This window comes from Lolium perenne, chromosome 1 (assembly GCF_019359855.2).
Source record: "Lolium perenne isolate Kyuss_39 chromosome 1, Kyuss_2.0, whole genome shotgun sequence".
In the NCBI taxonomy this organism is placed as follows: Eukaryota; Viridiplantae; Streptophyta; class Magnoliopsida; order Poales; family Poaceae; genus Lolium; species Lolium perenne.
In genome coordinates, this window is record NC_067244.2 from 85,708,398 (window position 1) to 85,727,060 (window position 18,663).

At 44.2% G+C, this 18,663-nt stretch overlaps 3 protein-coding genes across 4 annotated transcripts; 1 reads left to right on the top strand and 2 right to left on the bottom strand.

The window, feature by feature from the left end:
* Window positions 1–58: 58 nt before the first annotated feature.
* Window positions 59–2,796, bottom strand: LOC127304224 (uncharacterized). 2 transcript variants are annotated; one of them, XM_051334928.2, is made up of 3 exons: window positions 1,631–2,796; window positions 1,402–1,527; window positions 59–503 (listed from the first exon to the last, which is right to left on the bottom strand). In XM_051334928.2, exons 1-3 carry the CDS (start codon window positions 2,666–2,668, stop codon window positions 360–362), a joined length of 1,308 nt encoding a protein of 435 aa, XP_051190888.1. In that variant the 5' UTR covers window positions 2,669–2,796; the 3' UTR covers window positions 59–359. The 2 variants fall into 2 exon arrangements, with proteins under 2 accessions (XP_051190888.1, XP_051190883.1); XM_051334923.2 differs by having other exon boundaries at window positions 1,402–1,533.
* A 3,402-nt stretch (window positions 2,797–6,198) lies between these two features.
* Window positions 6,199–7,775, top strand: LOC127304236 (epoxide hydrolase 2). The gene is made up of 4 exons (XM_051334938.2): window positions 6,199–6,356; window positions 6,471–6,685; window positions 6,769–7,169; window positions 7,252–7,775. The coding sequence occupies exons 1-4, from the start codon at window positions 6,284–6,286 to the stop codon at window positions 7,328–7,330; spliced, it is 768 nt and encodes a 255-aa protein (XP_051190898.1). The 5' UTR covers window positions 6,199–6,283; the 3' UTR covers window positions 7,331–7,775.
* On the bottom strand, window positions 7,756–8,355 carry LOC139832778 (uncharacterized). The gene has a single exon (XM_071822614.1). The coding sequence runs from the start codon at window positions 8,353–8,355 to the stop codon at window positions 7,756–7,758; it is 600 nt and encodes a 199-aa protein (XP_071678715.1).
* Window positions 8,356–18,663: the final 10,308 nt, after the last annotated feature.

The window sequence follows — 18,663 nt, forward strand, 5'->3', positions numbered from 1 at the left end:
GCATACAGAGCAAACCAAAGAAGGAAATCAAGCACTTGCCGCAAATACAAACCTAGAGGAAAACACATGACTATCTTGCAAAAGAAGCACATTTCTAACAAACAGAATTGTACCGATCAATCAAGAATGCGGGCTGTTCAAACAACATGACAGAACACAAAGAATGGAGACACAATACCTTTACAGCTCTTCCAGACTTAAATGCAGCTCTATGAACTCAAATAGCAGTAGCACATAGCATGCAGTTACCACTGTCCTAAATTCAGGTCAGACTTGACAAAGTGCTAGTCACTCGAACTGCAGAAAGGAACGGAGCAATGTGATCCGTCGATAGTGCGAAAACTGACGGCGAGAATCGGTCAGTGGCAGTGGTCAAAGCAGAACTCCTTCCGGACACCACAAGTGCAGGTCACGGACACCATCACCACGGCACCTGTGCAGGCTACTGGCTCGGCGTGTGTGCGACGCTCTCTGGCTACGCTGGACACTTCCACCTCTTGATCCTGTACAAATACAGATTTCATCAAGGGACAGATTACCAAATTGAAACCAGAGAAACAAGGAAACCAACAGCAATTCCAGTTAGCTGCAACTGTTGAAAACATGACCATTAACTGCAGGAAACACATGCATCTTTTTGCAGATACATCTGAACTGAACATGGAATCAAGAATCGTTGAGTTAGTTTTGGAGTTAAATGTACAGAAATCAGCACAAGATTAGCACTTATTCACATAGAGTAGATCATAGATTCAGCACAAGAAATGGTCAGGTTCAATTATTTGAAGGATGTAGAGGATACTGATCAAAATGTACAACTACACATTGGAGATCATAAGCTTCAGATAGAGGTGTTCTGCCTCGGACAGCATCTAATCAATGATCAAGAAGCTAGGACATGGTCAGGTTACATTGATCGGTCAAAAAAGCCATGAAATGATCAGGTTCAATTATGCAGAGGATACTATCAAAATGTTGAACTATACATTGGAAATCATAAGCTTCAGATAGCGGTGTTCTGCCTCGGACAGCATGTAATCAATGATCAAGAAGCTAGGACATGATCAGGTTACATTGATCAGAATGTTCATGCCTGGAGAACTGAAGACATTCTAAGCACAGTGTTAATTACAGCTTTAAGATAATAAGCTTCAGATAACTGTGTGTTCTGCTCTACAAGTATCTGATGATCGATCAAGAAGCTAAGAAATTATCAGGTTACACTAATATAAATGTGAAGGACACGTCCAGCTCTCGATCCTGTACACGTGCATACCAAAATTATGTGAAGAACGCTACAGTTTGGCTCTAAAAGTACCTACTCGGTGAGCACGAAGTGGTGCACGCACGCTGAGCAAGAAATGAAGTGGAAACATGAAAGCCTAAGGAGGCTTGAATTACCTGCTTGCTCGTCTTCTCAGCTGACGGCTGCTTTGCCGGCGATGGGACGTAGGCGCTGCGCGATCCGGCCAGCGACCCGCAGGACGAAGTCGAGTGGGATTCCTCACTGGAGACCTTCCTGGCTTCCTGCGACTGTCAAATTGGCATATCAGAGGCAACGGACAGAGGAATCAAGAATTGCAAGGTGCAGAAAAACAGGGGACGGGGGTGAGGTACATGTATCAAGTACCTGCTTGCTCGCCTTCGCCGGCGAGGTGAAGAACTTGCAGCACGGCCTGGTCGATGAGTCGGACAGGATGGAGGAGCGAGAGGCCTCGCCGGTGACCAAGGCATTCGTCTTGACAACCTTCTGCGTCGGCTGAATGGCCTGCTGCGGCACGTCCCACTGCAGCAGGTTCCTGCGGGGCGCGCTCACGATGCCGTGCTGTCGCCGCGGCCTTTTCTTGCTGCTGCCGCCGCCGGACTTGCGCACTGGCGGCGCCGAAGTCTGCGAGGCCGAGAAGACGAACGCCGGAGAACCTGTGTGGCCGATGGCCGGCCCCGGAGAAGGGAAGAACGCCAAGCCGCCGCTGTCGGTAGAGCCCGTACGCGCGTGTTTCGGGGAAAGCAAGGACGCCTCGGCGCGGCCGCTTTGGTATTCCCTGGGCGACAAGGAGGGCTCAGAAGACAAGGACGCGAAGCCGCCGCCGGCAGTGGAGCTCGCTGGCGTGAGCGGCTGCTCCGGTGAAGCGGTGAATATGAAACCACCGTTGGCAGTGGGCCCCGCCCCCTGCGTGGGCTTCTTCGGCGATGCCACGGGCGTGACCACGCCCGTGGTGGGCGTTGTCGGCTGCCCCGAAGAAGCCATGAACGACAGGGTGCTGACATTGGAGCCCGTAGGAGACGGCGTCGTGGGCGTGTCCTCGAAGAAGGCGAAGATGTTGCCTCCGCCGCCGCCGCCGATCCACGGGCGCGCTGACGGGAATGAGAAGTCGCTTGCGGGGGACCCCCTGCGCGACAGCAACGGCGGCGCGGTGGTCGGGGACCGGCGCGGCGAGGGCGGCGGCGTGGGGGTGGGCGAGGAGTCGAAGGGGTGGAGCTCAAGCAGCATCTTCTTGCGCGGCGAAACGGCGGGGACGAGGCAGCGGCGCTTGCGCCCACCAGCGGCGGCGGCGGGCGCGGAGAAGGCGACCGCTGAGTGCGGTGGATCGATGCGGAGCTCGGCGAGGTGGTACGGCAACGGCGAGAGGAAGAAGTCGCGGTGGAGGTGGGCCGCCGCCATCTCCATGGTCGGCGCTCCCGGCCGGGTTCTTGGGTTCTTGGAGTTGGGGTGGCGTGGCGGTGGTTGTTTGTCTTGGAGGCGTTGCGAGTTGGTTAGTTAGTTTGTTGTGGCCCTTGACTCCTCCTAGATGGAGAAGAGAGAAGCGACTAATGATTAGCGTTGGCGTGACTTGTCTTAGCTTTATAAGGCGGAAATAAATCGTGGGGAGATCGTCCCACCTCGTCGTCATCAATGGCAAAACCTCGTCGTTCGTTTCCTGAACCAGTGTTCTTGCTCGTGGTGAAAGCTCCGAGCCTCAATTCTTAAGTGAAAATACGACCATATGTGTCAGCTGATCGTCTTATTGGTTGGTGTTAGCAACTGATCACCTTATTGGTTGGTGTCAGTTGGTGTCAGCAACTGATCACCCGACGATCAGATTTTATTGGTTTGTGTCAGGAACTGATCACTTGACGATATGAAGCCATCGCGGTTCACTCGCCTGACGCTCCTAGATGTCGTTGGATGAATGGTGAACGGTCAAGGTTGAGATAACAATCAAAGCAGCTGGATAGATTCACAAAATACAACCATGTCGTCCCTCTGACACACCCAATTACAGTGAAGACACTGGCTAAGTCATTCATCTCTAATATTTTAAGTTACATAGTCTGCCAACAATCATTGTAACTGATGGGGACAAAATCTTTACTAGCCACCTTTGACAAGATCTCTTCTAATCTTTGGGAATCAAGCTACACATGAGTACTAGTTACCACCCTCAAACGGATGGACAAATTGAAAGGGTTAATCAATGCAAGGCATTTGACAAACCTAAAAAGGTGGTGTTCATGGCTTCTAATGGCAGAATGGTGGTTACAAAGTGCTCTAAAAATAATTCCCTTCCAAGCCTTGTATGGTTTTCCACCTCCAAAAGTGGCAAAAATGTTTTTGGTAGCTGACAATACTGAAACAGCTGTTGAGATGCTCCAAAACAGCTGGTCAACCAAATCATCAAGAACAACTTGCAAGAAGCTCAAAACCGCATGGTGCACTTTGCTAACATCAACAAGAGTGACAGAGAGCTCCTTGTTGGGGACATGGTCTACTTGAAAGTGCAACCATACCGCCATTCTTCTCTCAGCATCCACTACTTTATCAAACTCCACAACAAGTTCTACGGTCCATTCCGAGTACTAGCCAAAGTGGGGCAAACATCTTATAAACTGTTACTTCCTGAAGGTTGTCACTACACCTTCCATGTGAGTCAACTAAGGAAACACAAAGGCCCTCTTGCAATGCCAACACTTCCATTGATCGATGAGGAAGGCAACACAACTGGGTCGTGAAGCTGTTGTTCAACACAAACCAATTCCTCGCAAGTATGGTACGATAAGCATTATTGTGGTTCATTGGCTTGTTAAATGGATTAACTTGCTAGGAAGATACTTCCTTCATTTAGAAGGACTTCCCTAACTTCACGTCTTGAGGAGAAGTCGTATCTCAGCAAGGGGCATTATCAGGAACTGGTCACCTAACAACCTGAAGCCATCACAGTTTGCTTGGTTGACGCTCCCAGATGCCGTTGGATGATGGACTAACTGTCAAGATCGAGATAACGATCAAATCAGAAGTTAGCTCCTTTCCTTTTAGCTTAACGCTTACATGCTCCATTGTTATTAGAGCCCGGACAGGATAAGAGGGCTCGCTCCGAGCTCGTAATCTCATCCTTCTCCCTCTGGGTTAGAAACCTAGCGCCGCCGTGTTCCGGCTGGCCAATAATTGGTCTATAAAACTCTAAATTTGGTCAAGAAGGAAGCTCTGAATTCAGTAGTATAAGTGGTGCATGTATATTCCGTGTGTTTGTCTAGTTTAGCCTCTGAATTGCCAGTAGCATCATATCAGTTGGATTCAATGTTGATAATTTGGTGTATCTAGCACTGTTGTCCGAACTCCGAAGACCGTCCAAGATGTTCCATATATTTGTATACCATTCATATGCCTATGATGATGTTGTTGATTTCCTCTATGTGTGAGTAGTTTACCTTGTTCTTGGGGAGTTAGAGAAATCCTAGCAATATTATGATGTGAAATAAATATAATGTATAATTTGAATTAAACATGTATTAGTTCTCTCTCTAGATATTATGTGAAGTGCACCATGTAATATGTATCTACGGGATTAGAGAGGTGGAAACTATCGTTGACCATGTGGTAGTATGTACGGTGCTAAGTAACATAACGTGTGGGCATACTATTCACATGGGTAATGGGAATAAGACGAGATTCATTAAGCTCGTATCAACATCCATGGGAAAACTCTTAATTGTGAGGGATCGGAGTGGATTGCTTACGATCATTGCAGTGGTTATTCGGGCTAAAATAACATATGGCTTTCTATGATCATCTTATTATGGAGCTCTTCCCATACATGCACATGAAGGACAATAGAGACTCATTTTATATCATAAGTAGTACCCAATTCTGGTAGTGGGTCCTACACTCCAAGAGAACGCTTTAGCCATCTTGCAGTTTCATTATCTTTTACATAGCGATTGTGTTTTTGTTTGCACTCTTTAGTTTTAATTGCTACTCTTTCGCACACAACACTATCTTCTCAAAACACTCCTACTTGAAATCAAATGCAACTTGCAAGCATCCTTTGGTAAAGGACAACGAGGGGCATAAAGACCCTACCAATAGCTCTTTGTTGTTGGATACTCTTACTTTGATACTAGCTACTCAGGCCTGACTAGCTACAATATACATGTGCACTTGTAGTCATCAAAAGAGGCAGGAGCTGTAGCCACGACGTCGGGCATGACGGCATCAAGAGCAGCGGCCTCGCCGGTGGGAGCTGATGCCTCCATGGATCGAGCTAGGGTAGTGGCGTTGCCTGGGTGAGAGTTGGGAGAGTGAGAGTGGAGGCCTGGAGGGTAAAGTGTGGCTAGCTTGCAGACCCGAGGCAGACAAAATCTTCCTAGATGCGGACGCTAGTGGAGTCCACGTAACCGCAAACCCGACCCAGATTTGGGCCAGGTTTGCTCAGAAACTGACGTGCCTGACTTGCGTTTGCGGTAGAGCATTGGGCCTTGTCATCGGCCGCGGTGGACTGCGACGGACGTGAGATATGCACGGGGCGTCGGAGATGGCCTAACTGTGACATATTTTTCTTTGAATCGAATCCACGTAGTGTATAGTCTTACTAGAATTAATGGTCACATCAGTGCATGTATATTGCGTGCTAGCTGAAAGTTTTTAGTCCGTGGGCTATCATGGAGAATTGGCTTGGATGGAAGACGATCTGACCTTATTGGTTGGATTCAGTGATGATAATTTGGTGTATCCAGTACTGCTATCCGAACTACCATTTGTAGTATATAACACATTTCAATGGGGTCCAAGAATAGTGTAGCGGGGATATGGAGTTGAGGAAGCCATTAAAGTATATGTATATCTTGGTCGCTCTTGAGAAAACGCCAAAGGGTACACGAAGCCTAGAAGGTAAGGTCCATGAAAGAGAATATTCTTTCTATCCTTATAGTAAAGTGGGTGAGCCGGGTGTGTTCAGCATTTCAAAGCTCTGCATCCCAAAAGAAATAAAGAAAAAACAGTTCAAGATCTGAAGCAGCTGCAGCAGTAATGGCGCAACTGATAGAGCACACCCAGCTCCCCATCCGCGGGCTCAACCTTCACGTTGCTCAAGTAGGCACAGGTGAGAGCTTCTCTTCTGTTGGGCATAGCCGCCATCGGCGATCGGCCGGTAGGACTGCAGGCAGAGCTAGCAGAGCAGCTAATCAATTTGTTGTCTGTGTTGCTTGACTCGCAGGCGAGCTCGGAACGGTGGTGTTCTTGCACGGCTTCCCCGAGATATGGTACTCGTGGCGGCACCAGATGCAGGCCGTGGCTGCCGCCGGGTACCGCGCCATTGCGCCGGACAGCCGCGGCTATGGGCTGTCTGACCAGCCGGAGGATGAGGAGACCCCCTGGGAAGACCTTGTAGCCGACGTACTCGGCATCCTCGACGCCCTCTCCATCCCCAAGGTAGGTTAAGTGGTTAACTAAGAAACGAAGGGTAAATTTGCCATGGTCCCTCTCCATGACCATGAGTCCATACGTGCGTGCAGGCGTTCTTGGTGGGCAAGGACTTCGGCACCATACCAGCCTACGACTTCGCGCTGCGGCACCCTACTCGCACCCGCGGCGTGATGTGCCTGGGCATGCCCTTCAGCCCCGTTCCCTTCAACTTCGACGGCACCATGCCGGAAGGCTTCTACCCACTCCGGTGGCGCCAGCCCGGAAGGGCGGAGGCCGACTTCGGGCGGTACGGCATCAGGCGTGTGGTGCGCACCATCTACGTGCTCTTCTCCGGCAGCGAGGTCCCGGTTGCGAAAGAAGGGCAGGAGACGATGGACCTCGCCGACGATTCCACGCCTCTGCCGGAGTGGTTCACCGAGGAGGACCTCGACGAGTATGCTTCGCTCTACAAGAAGTCCGGCTTCGAGTACCCGATCAGAATGCCGTACTGGTACTACTCCGCTAGTCAGATTTTTGTTCAACTCCGACTTTGGGTATTGATGAGTCGATTGCTTTCTTGGAGCGGGCAACAGGTCTATAGATAAGATGGCTACCCAGTTGGATGCCAAGTTCGAGGTGCCGGTGTTCATGGTGATGGGGGAGAATGAGTGAATGACTACACCTTCAAGCTGCCAGGGTTTGAGGCCGCCGTGAGGGGCGGCATGATGAACAGCTTCGCGCCTGACCTGAAGGTCTCCTTCGTCCCGGAGGGTAGCCATTTCGTGCAGGAGCAGTTCCCGGAGCAGGTCAACGAGCTCCTCCTCGGCTTCTTGAAGGACCACCCGTGATGACAGCACAACGAGCGTTCTCCTGATGGGAACGAGCCATGTTACAATACTGTTGCAACTTGTGACCACCGCAACCATTCGTCCTCTCGTCTTTGTTTCTCCTCGTGTTCCCTTTTTTTTCTTTTTCTTTAGCCAAAACCATCATGACGAATTTTATTGATGGAGCATCAAAGATACATCTTCTGCTAACACTCTTATCTGAGTGGCTACCTATACCATGTTGGACCACTATGTAGTCCTCAAAGAGCATCAGAAGTGTTTTTGCCTCATCATACAGGCCCACTGCTTTGATCTGTTAGTCACGGACGACTGCAACGTCTTAGCCACCGCGGCACAGTCAAACTCAACGATCACATGCTGGTGCCCATGCTCAGCCAACAGTTTTATGTCCATTAGTGTAGCCTTGATCTCAGCTTCCTCAACGTTTTCGCAGTTAGGCAATGAAGAGCAGGCAGCCATAAGAATCTTCCAGTTGTGGTCTCTGGCAACGGCACCTACCGCGCTAGGCTTGCCTAGACCAATGAAGGAGGCATTTGTGTTCAATTTCACCCAGCTCGTGGGCGTGAGCGGCCATTTGCTGTTGTTTTTGGACTCCCTCGTCCCATGAGTGAAGCGAATTGGCTCAGTGAGCAGCGGCGCCTTGCCCTTGAGATCTTCAGTGGCATTCAGCGAGAGCTCTTGAGTACTGTTGTACGTCTGGAGGAAGGCGACCGGGCTCGCTATCGTTTCCCTGCCTTGGTTGTGCACGATGTCATTCCTCAGGTGCCAGGCACGCCAGAGGAGCAACAGAGTCTTGTCCTTGGTTGTGTCATCGACTTGGTTCAAAAAATAAGTAACCAGTCCTTCCATGTGTACCTGAGAGTGTGCTCAAGAGACACCTTCCAGCACGAAGGCTGGTGCATGTAATAGTGGCATGGTATGTGTTCTCTTTGCTAGACCTGCAGATTGTGCAACTATCGTTAGGTTACAGAGTTCTAATGAACTTATTGTTTCTGGTTGGCAGGTTATTAGTGGCTAATCTACAACCGAAAATACACACCTTTGGGGGAACATTCGCTTCCAGACGCAGTTTCACAACAACCTTTCTTCGTCGGGCTTGCTGTTGGTGCTTACATAGTCACGATTCTGATGCTTCAAATAGTAGGCAAAATGGTAGGCGCTTTTGACCGTAAACACTCCGTTTCTTTCATAGCGCCAGGCTACCCGGTCCTCGTGGTTTTGCTGAGGGAGATCAATGGACAGAAAAGTATTGGCTTCCTTAGGACAATGAAAAAGTAAAACTTATGAAAAATTGGGACAAAGAAAAGTACAATCCTCGTAACAACCACGGCTGGAGAGAGAGAGTTCCCTTCGTTCTTCATGATTTCAATCACATCATGCAGTCTCAGTCACTTCAACTCGATTGCATACAATTCGGCCAACCAGTAGAAGTTTGTCTCAGAGTGTACCGGTTTAATGGCATTCACTAGTTTAAGACAAAATTTGACCACTTGTTTGGTTAATAAAATATAAATTATATGTCTACAAAATTTATATTATTAGATTCATATTTGAAAAAGGTTTTCAATAATATAACTTTTATAATTCTATATTTTATTGATAAAAAATGGTTAAAGCAATTTCTTAAACTACGTGTGCGCCTTTTAAAATGATTCAGAGGGAGTAGAACCCCGATAGCTAGCATGTCGTCTCCAATAATGGCGCCCAAGCTTCCGTCCAGATCAACACTGAAGCCAACATCGATATTCAATTTCATTTACTCCTCTGTTGGCTTCGTCCATCTATGCCTGGCGATACCCTCCTTCTTCGTTCATCCATGCCTGACGATACCCTCCTTCTTCCCATTCTTGCCGGGGGTTGAATTGTCTCTCCATGCATTGCTTGTCGGCGTGCCCACCAAACGTACCATACTGCAATCGCTACAAGATCATTCCTTTCGATCTTTGCACAAAAAATTCTAGTGAGATATTTCGCCAACAGAAATGTCGGCCGCATCTCAACATCGGCTGGCAGCACCGCCAGTTGCTCCTTGTAGCACCGGCCGACGGCAAAATGGGGCGACATCGGCTATTTGTTGGGAGATAGAGGAGGGGCAAGGACAAATGACTAGATCATGTGGTTGAAAGGACACGGAGGTCGCCTAGAGGGGGGGGTGAATAGGCGATTTAAAACTTTTACGAGATGGGCTTAACAAATGCGGAATAAAACTAGCGTTTACTTTGTCAAGCCCAAAGCCTATAAACTATGGTTCACCTATGTGCACCAACAACTTATTCTAAGCAATGGTTCACCTATGTGTACCAACAACTTATGCTAAGCAAGACAAGCAACTTATGTGATAGCACGATATATATATAACTTCAAGCACGATGGCTATCACAAAGTAAAGTGCATAAGTAAAGAGCTCGGGTATAGGAATAACCGAAGTGACGCGGAGACAACGATGTAGCCCGAAGTTCACACTCTTGCGAGTGCTACTCTCCGTTGGAGCGGTGTGGAGGACAAGTCACTCCAAATGCACGAGGGCCACCGTATTCTCCTCGAGAATTCCCACCAAAAGGGATGTCCTCGATCCACTATGGGACCTTAGGAAGGTCACCGAACCCGCACAAAGCTTGGGGCTATCTCCACAACTTAATTGGAGGCTCCCAATAAATTGCCACAAAGGCCTTGCCCTTGAAGATTCTCCACAACTTAATTGGAGTCCCCAAGAACACCACAAAGATGCCACAAAGGCCTTGCCCTTGAAGATTCTCCACAACTTAATTGGAGTCCCCAAGAACACCACAAAGATGCCACAAAGGCCTTGCCCTTGAAGATTCTCCACAACTTAATTGGAGTCCCCAAGAACACCACTAAGATGCCACAAAGGCCTAGAATCCGTCTAGGGTTCCAAGAACCCAAGAGTAACAACCTTCTTGCTTTCACCTCCACGAATCACCGTGGAGAACTCAAACCGATGCACCAAATGCAATGGCAAGAACACCACAAAGATGCTCAAGTCCTTCTCTCTCAAATTCCAACAAAGCTACAAAAGCTATTGGGGGAATAAGAGAGGAAGAACAAATAAGAGGAGGAACACCAAATTTCTCCAAGATCTAGATCTAGTGGATTCCCCTCACAAAGAGAGGGATTTGATTGGTAGGAATGTAGATCTAGATCTCCTCTTCCTTTTCCCTCAAAAAGATTCAAGAAGCATAGGAGGAGTAGAGGGAAAGGAAAGCTCTCAAGGTCAACAATGGTGGAGAGCACAAAGGGGAAGAGGTAGCTGCCCAAGGAGGAAGAAGGGGGGCTTAAATACCCCCTCCCATCGAAATATGACCGTTTGGGTCAGCTCAGGCCGGATTTTCCGGGCCGGATATTTGCAAAATATCCGGGCCCCGAAAAACGGCTAAGGACATGAGAAAACTGCTCTCAGGATGGGGGCCGGACATTTGGCCGGATATTTGCCCGGATTTGTCCAAAAACCGGATTTTTCCGGGGGGCCGGATTATCCGCCCCAAACTTGGGCCGGAATATCCGCCCCCCTGAAAACTGGCAGAAACATCAAACTGAAACGGGCATAACTTTAGCATCCGGACTCCGATTTTGATGATCTTGGGCTTGTTTTAAAGCTAGGAACAAGCTCTACAAGATCATGCAGGAAACCATCATAGTCCAACAAGGGAGGATAGAAACAAATGATGAAAGGTTTGACCTATCTAAAAAAGACATACCGGTAAAACCTCCAATCTTGAAAATGCAACAAGTTGCCCGTGCAAAAACCATTCTTGATGAACTAGAGCTTGTCATGAGAATAAGCACAAGCTCTAAATCATCACATGGATAAGATCCAAATAATAACCAAGAAAGATGATGCAAGGATGCAAAGGTTTGAGCTCTCTCCGAACGATACGATCGAGTTACTCACTCGAGAGCCCTCTTGATAGTACGGCAACTAAACTATAAACCGGTCTCCAACTACACTATGAGACCGGTGAGAAAGAAACCCTATCAAGAGCAAACCTTATACTTGCGCATTCCACTTGAGCTTGATGACGACGATCTTGACCTCAACAAGATGGAACGCCTTTCTTGCTTGTGCTTGCTTGACGAAGTCTTGTAGATTGCTCCCCCATAAACCACCATGGGAGAGCTTCTTCTTCGGCGCATCTTCACATAAACATGACCACCATGTGGATTGCTTCCCCATAATCCACCATGGGAGAGCTTCTTCTTCGGCGCATCTTCACATATCCATGATCACCATATGGATGGCAAGACTCAAGCAAAGGATCTCTTCGAGATGGCTCATCTTGAACTTGCACATCATTTCTTTATTCTTCATCATGTTGATGTCTTGAAGTAACTTGAGGGCTCACTTCATCTTCATCTTCAAGACATACTTGACACTTGATATCCTTCATCAATTTCTTCTTATTGCAACCTTGAAGCCAACATATGGTTCAAGAATTGCCTATGGACAACTCCTACAAATATAACTCAATGCAAACATTAGTCCATAGGGATTGTCATTAATTACCAAAACCACACATGGGGGCTCCATGCACTTTCAATCTCCCCCATTTTGGTAATTGATGACAATCTCTTTGAGAGGGTTTATATAAGGAATTTAAGTAACAAATAAGTTGAATCTATAGAGCAAACTCCCCCATAATATATGCATGTGTGAATGATCTTGACTTTCATTGCATATATTGGCATTCAAAGCCTAGTGGAGTTTCCTCTAAATATTCAACTATGCAAAGCAACAAGATGCAATGCAATAAAGGCACATGCTTAAGCACAAAGCAAAGACATAACCAAATTCCTTAAACCCTCCAAACTTCTCCCCATTGGCACCAATTGCCGAAATGGGTGAAAAATTTAGAAGGCCAATATAGTGAGAGTTCCTCCATAGCGTGTGCATTTCTCATAATTTGAGTGGAATCAAATGCACATATCCAATTACGAATATTCGGAAGGAATCACACCATAGATAGGATCAAAGATTGTAAAAAGATAACAAAGTCAAGAAGCTTCAACAAATGAAGCAAGCAACCAAATGAACCACAAAGAAGATACCAAAAGAAAGATAGATATTATGATAAGATCAAGAAGATTGCTCTAAATAATATGAGGAAGCTCCCCAAGGTTTGTGCACAAAACAAGACAATTTGCATTGGAGTATAAAGTGCACAAACATGGAATCATCACTCCCATAATATCATTCAAAAACAAAATATACCAAGTGAATCAAACTCTAATGATCACCAAAAGATAGTGCTCTAAATTAAATGAGGAAGCTCCCCAAGGTACATGCATAAATTAAAATGTTGTATTTGAATACAATAAGCATAACATGGAATCCTCACTCCCTCATTACCATTTAAAACACAAACATTTGGAATAGATCATAGATAGAGAAATAAGCTTAACACTTGCAACAAACAAATAGTTGAGCAACAAGTAAGAGGCACCATAATAAAAAGGCTCAACCAAGAGGATATGTGAAAGGCATGATAAAGCATATTATAAGACTATTACAAGGATGAGCAAAAAGCATCATCATAGTCTTCAATGAATTATATTGCTTAGCATGACCAATCAACACGCAATAAATAAATAAGATATCAAAAGGAGATGTATCATCTCTTATGTGTATAAGTTTCTCTAAGTGGGCAATATCACAAAGATATTTATCCACAAAGAAACATGCACACATAAAATATATACGCAAGAAAAATAGTATGATATTCAAGACAAAGTCATGCAATATACCAATAAGAATTTTTGCTTAATAGCATGGCCAAAGGCTCAATTTTATCTTATTGTACATTCATGAACTTCAACCACAAACAACTAAAATACATCACAAATATCAACAAGGGATAGAAGATAGTTGGGATGCATTTGAGAAAGGCAACAAGTATCACAAACGGGGATACCAAAAGAAGTAACTAAATTTGCACTTTCATCTATATTGCACATGTGAGAGCCTTGAGGAATTGATATGCAACAAAATTGCTAGATAGGCATAGTTGGGATGGATGAATCATGAGCATGATTTAAAATACTTCCCAACAAATGCACTCATCTCAAATTACTCACATTCACAATAAAGAGGTTTCATTAAGACTTTTGCAAGAAGCACAACATTTGCAAATCAAGAGATTCATGCCAAGATGCAACCATAAGGTTGGATACAAGAAAAGTATGCATGAGAAGATACTTGTTACCAAGATAGCATTGGTGTGGATGTAGTAGATATGTGTTCGTTGATCATCCTAGCTTGCCTCACGTTACCATTGAGTCACCACTTCTTTCCAAGAGTGAGACAAGCATTCAATGCATATCCATTGTACCTAACACAAAGGTAAGTACAAAATGGTCCCCAAACTAATTGGGTCCGAAGTAGTTAGACACACTACAACATATAGGACAAACTCCACAATTCTATGTGCATATAGATATGAAATTGAATTTCATGCACATCTTAGTCAAATTAGGATTTGATGGAGTTTACCCTATATATTGGATCAAAGAAAGTGACACATGCCATAAGATATACATATATTAAATATGCATGCACAATACTTTCAAGAACCAAAGGAAGATACAATTTGGACAAAACACCAAATAAACCAAGAGACAATGGTTGTCCAAATTATATCAAAGAATCAAATCAACACAAGATTGACTCCAAAGACTTATCTCATTATAAGAAGCTAATTAAACCTAAGCACAAAGGAATGAGATAACCAACTCCCAAGAGAGCAAGGTTCCAACAAATAAACCAAACCCTCGACACTTTTTATGATGGCACAAAGTACCAAAAAGAAAATTTATGACTCCCAAAACCAAATTTTTGATAAAGATCAAGAGATGTTAAGCATTCTAACAAATATAGGAGAGCTCCCCCAAGATTAGTGCATTATCTAGGATTTTGCATATGAATACTAAATGCACAAAACTAGGATCATCACGCTACCTAAATCTACTAAAATGCTAAGAAAGTTTGAATAGACAAATTAGATCCATAAGATGCAAGGAAGACACATGGGAGTCAAAGCACAACACATTCATGGCCATAAATAAGACAATTTAAACACAAGAGCCAATGTAAATATGATCAATAAATTTCTACCCAATAATAGATTGCCAATTGTCCTAGGACAAGAGGTATTAGGAAATATTTTCCGGTGGTAGTTTGTAAGTATATGTAAGATCATTTTTACACCAAATAAAGCATATGGTAAAAGATAAGAGTTAACCAACATGCAAAGAGAGTTTCTTGATAGCTTCAATTAGTCATACCAACATGCAAAGCAATTAATAGTATTCATACCAACATGCAAAGCAATTAATAGTATTCATACCAACATGCAAAGCAATTAATAGCATTCATACCAACATGCAAAGCAATTAATAGTATGACTTGAAGCACATGGTTTTCCAAAAATGTATTGAGGGACACATTGTGAAAAACCATGCCAAGAAAAACTTTCACAAATAAGATCCACAAAGATATTAGCAATCAAGCCATTTAAGCAAATTGGAACTTGTTTGAGAAAACATGTCACATATGAGAGACAATTTACAATATCAATTCTATGTGACACAACCTCAAATGTTCACATTTTCTAGGCTTGTAATATGCACAAAGCTTATTACTCCCCCATAATGTGATAAGGAATTTATTTTCACAAGAGGCAAATAAGATCCAACTAGAGATATTAATGGACATTAGAATTTGAATTTCTCATGAAGATGACATACCACATAGAGACTAGATAATCTTGCAATATCAATTCTAAGTGATATTCCTCATGTACACACATTGTTAGGATTGTGAAATTCCTAAAGGCATATCACTCCCCGAAAATGTTATAGTCCATTAATCTCTCATAAGAGCCATATAAGATACAACAAGATGCAAAGAGCCTCCAACACAAGCACAAATACATGGTGTGCAACCTAACATACATAGACTTGATTTCTCAAGAAAAACAAGTAGGATGCACAACATATACAAACACATGTTAGGAACAAAACTAACACATGCAAAGGGGCGAGTAACTTTCAATATAAATGAGTTGAGCACATGTTACCGCAAGGAGGAACATTGGGTGTATGATAGAAGTAAGATAACCAAAAGACTTGGCTTGAGATAATATAAATGATGAAGATCCCTTAATTCTTCATGATGTAGCCAAGTCTCCAATGCCCTCCAACAAGCACCTATTGATCAAGTTTTGGATTGTTGGTCCCCAACTAAGTTGGGTCCTAAGAGGTTAGTCACAATAGGCTTGGCAACCCAAATGGTTCTTTTCTTGACACCACTTTGAGCACCAACAAATTTGGCAAACACATTGCCACCCTCATCCTTACGAAGAGAATAAACATCATCAACGGTGATAGAGTTGGATGAGGTACCAATAGTGCAAAAGGAGGAGATGTGGCCCTTCTCGCGGCATATGTAGCAAGTTCTTTTCTTCTCCTTCTTCTCACTAGATTTCTCCACAATGGGAGCATTGGCTTGATTCTTCTTGGGAAGTGACATTTCTTCAACTTGAGGTTGAATATGAGTTTGAGCTTGAGGCCGCTTCCCTTTTTGCTTCTTCTTCAAAGGGCAAGATCTAACATGGTGCCCTTCAATTTTGCACTTGAAGCAAACAATCTTGGCCGAGTCTTTAACTTGTACTTGGCCCTTGTTGTTGTTGTTGTTGTTGGACTTTTTCTTGTTGTTGGATTTGAATCCAAGTCCACTCTTGTCATTGGGGGATTGTTGCACACTTAACATCGTGTCAAGTTTGCATTTCCCTTCATGACTCTTTACCAAGTCGGTCTTCAAAGAAGTGACTTGGGCCTTGAGCTCTTTGATTTCCTCTACATGGTTAGTAACAACACAAGTACTAGAGGAGGTAGAACCTTCATTGTTAGAGCAACAAGGCAAGGAGGATAATTCATCACAAGATTTAGCAATATTATGAGTGGATGAATTACTAGGACTAGCACATGGCAATATAGCATTTTGGGTAGTAGTGCTAGTATCCACATGAGGCTCACAAGGTGTTGCCTTTGATATGATAGCCTCATGAGCTAACTTTAGCCTATCATGAGAAGCTAGAAGATCCTCATGGGAGCTAGAAAGCTTTCCATGATTTTCTTCCAATTTCCCATAATTTCTAGTTAGCAACTCAAGTTGAGCCCTTAGCTCAACATTCTCCTTCAAGATAAATGCTTCACAAGAAGTAGAGTTAGTAGCACAAGCATCATTATCAATAGCAATAGGAGAAGGCAAGTTGGCATGCTCTTTTAGATAATAAGCTTTAAGTTGCTCATGCGACTCGGTGAGTTTGGTGAGCGCACTCTCAATGACCCTTGAGCCCTTTTTGAGTTTCTCAAAATCCTCAAGGAGTTTAGCATTAACAAACACAAGATTATCATTTTTTAGCTTTAGTTCATTTGCCATCTCAAGAGCTCTATCATGGTTTTCCTTTTCTCTAGACAATTCTAGAGCAAAGGTCTCCTCAAGAGCTTCCTTAATGGTGTGTTCTTCTTCAAGTTCATTCTTTAATTATGCTACATCATCGGCATACTCTCGTTCAAGAGCACCCTTTTTATCAATGGTGTTCTCATGCATCCAAATAAGTTTTTGGCTCTCAATAGCGGTAGTCAAGATTTCAAAGAAGTGAGAGCTAGCAATTTTATCTTTGTAAAGAACCTTGAATACACTCTTACCCTTATCGCGTAGAGAGACAACCCAATCCTCTTCTTCATATTCATCCTCATCCTTATCACCACGAGAAATATTAGGTTCCATGGTAGGAGGTACCGTGGAACCCTTGGCCATAAGGCATATATGAGGGCCGTGAGATAAAGATGAGGAGTTACTTGAGGCTCCTTTCAAGATCTTGTCTTGACCAATAGAATTGTTGGTTTCCTCTACATTGTTAGTCACATAACAACTAGAGGAAATAGAAGCATTTTTATCATGGTCACAAGACAAAGAAAGCATATCATCTTGAGATTTATTCAACAAACTTACACATGATATGCAAGGACTATTAACACAAGCATGTAGATGATTTATAGTGCTATATGTGTTTATGTCCATAGATGAAGCATTGCAATGAGATAGAGATGAAGAATCATCAATATTAAGCTCAATATCAACATCGCAATTTTCATCACCACTCACCATATCATTACCTTGTGTCTTGCCACACATTGGTGAAGTGGAAGAAGATGAGACCTCATCACGGCCGGAAGTGGAAGCAATACAACCATCCTTAATAATATTGGATACATCATATTTATCTTGAATCTTTATCCATAATTCATGAGCGCTCCAAAAAGGCAAGTATGGAAAAAGACCTACATCTCTCAAAGCATTCATAAGAACATAAGAAGCTTGAGAATTGAGATATAAATTTTTCTCATCCTCTAACGATAGATTTTGTGAATCCATAGGAGGAGAAAAACCTATATCTACAATTTTCTCCATATGAGGGTCAATGTCCCGAAAATGACTAAGCATGCAAATTTTCCAAACATCATAATTTGTGCCATCTAATATAAGAGTGTTATCGTGCACTAATCCTCTAGCCGACATCTTTACTCTCAAGGCGGTGAAGCCTAAGAATGAGAGACCTTGCTCTGATACCAATTGAAAGGACACGGATGTCGCCTAGAGGGGGGGGTGAATAGGCGATTTAAAACTTTTACGAGATGGGCTTAACAAATGCGGAATAAAACTAGCGTTTACTTTGTCAAGCCCAAAGCCTATAAACTATGGTTCACCTATGTGCACCAACAACTTATTCTAAGCAATGGTTCACCTATGTGTACCAACAACTTATGCTAAGCAAGACAAGCAACTTATGTGATAGCACGATATATATATAACTTCAAGCACGATGGCTATCACAAAGTAAAGTGCATAAGTAAAGAGCTCGGGTATAGGAATAACCGAAGTGACGCGGAGACAACGATGTAGCCCGAAGTTCACACTCTTGCGAGTGCTACTCTCCGTTGGAGCGGTGTGGAGGACAAGTCACTCCAAATGCACGAGGGCCACCGTATTCTCCTCGAGAATTCCCACCAAAAGGGATGTCCTCGATCCACTATGGGACCTTAGGAAGGTCACCGAACCCGCACAAAGCTTGGGGCTAT